This window comes from Aptenodytes forsteri, unplaced genomic scaffold, assembly GCF_000699145.1.
Source record: "Aptenodytes forsteri isolate BGI_AS27 unplaced genomic scaffold, ASM69914v1 Scaffold202, whole genome shotgun sequence".
Taxonomy (NCBI): Eukaryota; Metazoa; Chordata; class Aves; order Sphenisciformes; family Spheniscidae; genus Aptenodytes; species Aptenodytes forsteri.
Window position 1 is genome coordinate 139,781 of NW_008793961.1, and position 3,114 is coordinate 142,894.

Genomic DNA, 3,114 nt, shown 5'->3' on the forward strand with positions numbered 1-3,114 from the left:
TCACAGCTCTGACCCCCCCCCTCCCTGCCAGTGCCACCCCTTCCGTCACACCAGGTGATGTGCCGTGCCAAGCCCTGCTCGGCTGTGCCGTGCCATGCCGAGCCATGCCCTGCCGGGAAACCCTGTCCCTGGCGTCTGGCCCGGCAGGACCCGGCTGGCGTGGGCAGCCCCCGGCCCACGGTCTTTTCCCGGTGACCCCGGCACGCTGGCGGGGAGGGACTGCAACACCCCGCTTTGCTTGGGGACATGCCAACCCAGCGCTGTTCCTGGGGGCTCAGACGGTGCCGTGCATGGACCCCACATTGACCACCCTGTATTACCCACAGAGATCCTTGCCCACCTCCCCTGGAATGGGGACCACCGTGACCCCGCTCTGGGAGGTGGGAGCTCAGAGGGTGCTCAGACATGAGGGATTTGGGACATGGGGCATTTCTGGGTGGTGGCTGGGCTCAGGGAGCCCCGTGCGTGGGTGGCCCCTCCTGCCGGCTCCCCCAGCCCTGCCGCGGGTGCACCAGCTGCCTGGGTGAGCCAGGCAGGGGTGTTAGCAGTCCTAGCGGCAATTAGCCAGCTTAATGAGCCAAAGAAGCAGCTTTCTGCCCTTGCCGGAGGAGCAGAGGGCACCCGGCACTTGGGGGGTGCTTTGCCCGCCATCTGGCCATGTCCCCCCACCAGCACAGGGGAGCCCAGCGGCTGGAGGGGACACGGAGGGCAGCCGGTGCCGCTCTGGGGAGGAAGGAGAGACCGCGTCTCCCACATCCCAGCTTGGAGGTCCCCAAGACCCCCTCCCCACCGGTCGGTGCCCTCCTCTGCCACGCCAAGACCCCGGCGGGGGTGAACGGGCGCTTCTGGTATAGGGGTGCAGGGAAGGAACGGGGGGGATCATGTGTGCCGTTCCCCGACGTTCCCCCCAGCCCTATGGCTGGCTCATCCCCTGCTTCCCCCCCACCGCCCCCCCCCCCGGGCCCTCCCCGCGGGTCCCCCCCCCCGGCTCCTCGGTAGGTACCAGCCCGGCCGGGAGGGCACTGCAGCCCCCAGACCAGCCGGGGCAAGTCTGAACCGACGGCTCCAACACCGAATTCCCACCCAGGCCTGATGCACGACAAAGATGGAGGAGAGACAGCGGCGATTCACATGCCGGGAAGCTGGAAGGCAAATGCACCCAGTAATGAACAATCTCAGAAAGATGCCAGCATCCGGGCAGGGTGGGGGGAGGAGATTGGAGCACAATAAAACAATTAGGAAGGTGGTAATTACCAGTCTAATGAGATATCAGGTTGAATCCTAAAAGCATCGAGATTCTTTCACAGCAAGATGTAGCTGCTGCAGTATTCATCCTCTGGGGTATTCTCTCAGACAAAACATTTCCTTTCCAGCAAGACCAACCAAAATTTGACAGGAGAAGATGCTCGGTGATGTAGCCTGTGTCTCTGAAACTGCCCAGTGCTCTCTTACCACCTGACCTGTGATATTGCAGAAACGCCCCAAAGAGCAGCTTTATTTGGAGGAAAGACGGGCTGCTCGGGTCTTCTGAGAACACGGAGACCCCAGTTCTCCTCATCTGAGAAGATCGTGGCAAGGAGAACCAGAGGGAGGGAGCGTGCCCTGCTCAACGCGCGGGCAGGTCGGCCCCAGGCTGCTGCCTGGAAAGGTAGGGGGTCGGGACCGGAGTCCAGCCCGGGGAGCTGCTCGCGTCTTCCCGGAGCTCCCCGCAGCCTCTCTCACTGCTCCCACGCACATCCTCCCTCGGGGTGCCTGGAGCCCCTCCAACCTCTCCTCCGCACTCACCCCCCCAGCCCATCACTGGTGAGGCAGCCGCCTCCCAGCCCTCCCGTCACCCCCCTGTCCCCAGCCCTGCTGTGCCACATCACCAGGACCCCTCTCCCCGACACATCCTTCTTGCTTTTGGGGTCCCACTAACTCCCCGTCCGCTCTGACCGCAGCTGGGGACCAGGTCCCACCTCCCGTCATGGAGCTGAACCAGACATCCCCACTTCCTACACCACCCACGCTGACCACCGATGGAGACGATCCGTGCAGGATAGAGGTCACCGACATGGCCATAGACACTGTCACGGTGCTCATCTGCCTCTGTGGGCTGGTGGGGAACGGGGCTGTCCTCTGGCTCCTCGGCTTCCGCATCCGCAGAAACCCCATCACCGTCTACATCCTCAACCTGGCCGTCGCCGACTTCACCTTCCTCCTCTTCATGGTCGCCTCAGCCCTCATCTACGTGATGCGTAACGTCTCCTGCTCCACTGTTGTGTCTATGATGTACCTGAGGTCGCTTTTCCTGCTCTCGCTGTTCTCCTACAACATGGGCCTGTACCTCCTGACGGCCATCAGCATCGAGAGGTGCGTGTCCATCCTCTGCTCCAGCATCCGCCGCCTCCAGCACCTGTCGGCCGTGGTGTGTGCCCTGCTCTGGGCCCTCTCCATCATTGTCATTGCTGCAGTGACTTCTCTGTGCCTGTTGCACGAGCACGAGCACTGTCGGATGGCTCTCATCTCCATGTACGTCCTCAACTTCCTCATCTTTGCCCCACCCATGGTCATTTCCAATGTGATCCTGTTCATTAAGGTCCTGTGTGGCTCCAAGCGACGTCAACCCAAGAGGCTCTACATCGTTATCTTCCTCACCGTCCTCTTCTTTCTCACCTTTGGGGTTCCCCTCAGCATCTGGAATTTCCTGCAGCAGTTCAGCTACACCGTCGTGCCCTCCCAGGTTGTTTTCCTGCTCGCCTGCATCAACAGCAGCATCAACCCCTTCATCTACTTCTTGGTGGGGAGCTGCCGGAGGCACTGCTCCTTGGTGTCCCTCCAGGTCGCCTTCCGGAGGGTCTTCGAAGAGACGGGGGTCACCACGATCTACAGCTAAGAGGCCGCTGTGGTCACACCGGCTGCGCTGCCCACCCCGGCTTCATGCTCAGCTGCCCGCCCTTGCTCCCGCCTGGGCCCGCGGGTCACCTTCCCGTGGCTGTGTGTTGGGATGCGTCCCAATCCCGCCTCCCATCCCATCTTGTCCCCGTCCCCTTCATCCCCATCCCCATCCCCGCCCTCACCCCCTCCCGCGGGCCGCCCCCCCCCGCGGGGCGACCGCCCCCCCGCTCCGAGCGC

General features: G+C 63.1%; 1 protein-coding gene across 1 annotated transcript; it reads left to right on the forward strand.

The window, feature by feature from the left end:
• Positions 1-1,966: 1,966 nt before the first annotated feature.
• On the forward strand, positions 1,967-2,875 carry LOC103906307 (mas-related G-protein coupled receptor member H). The gene has a single exon (XM_009288220.1). The coding sequence runs from the start codon at positions 1,967-1,969 to the stop codon at positions 2,873-2,875; it is 909 nt and encodes a 302-aa protein (XP_009286495.1).
• The last annotated feature ends 239 nt before the right edge of the window (positions 2,876-3,114 follow it).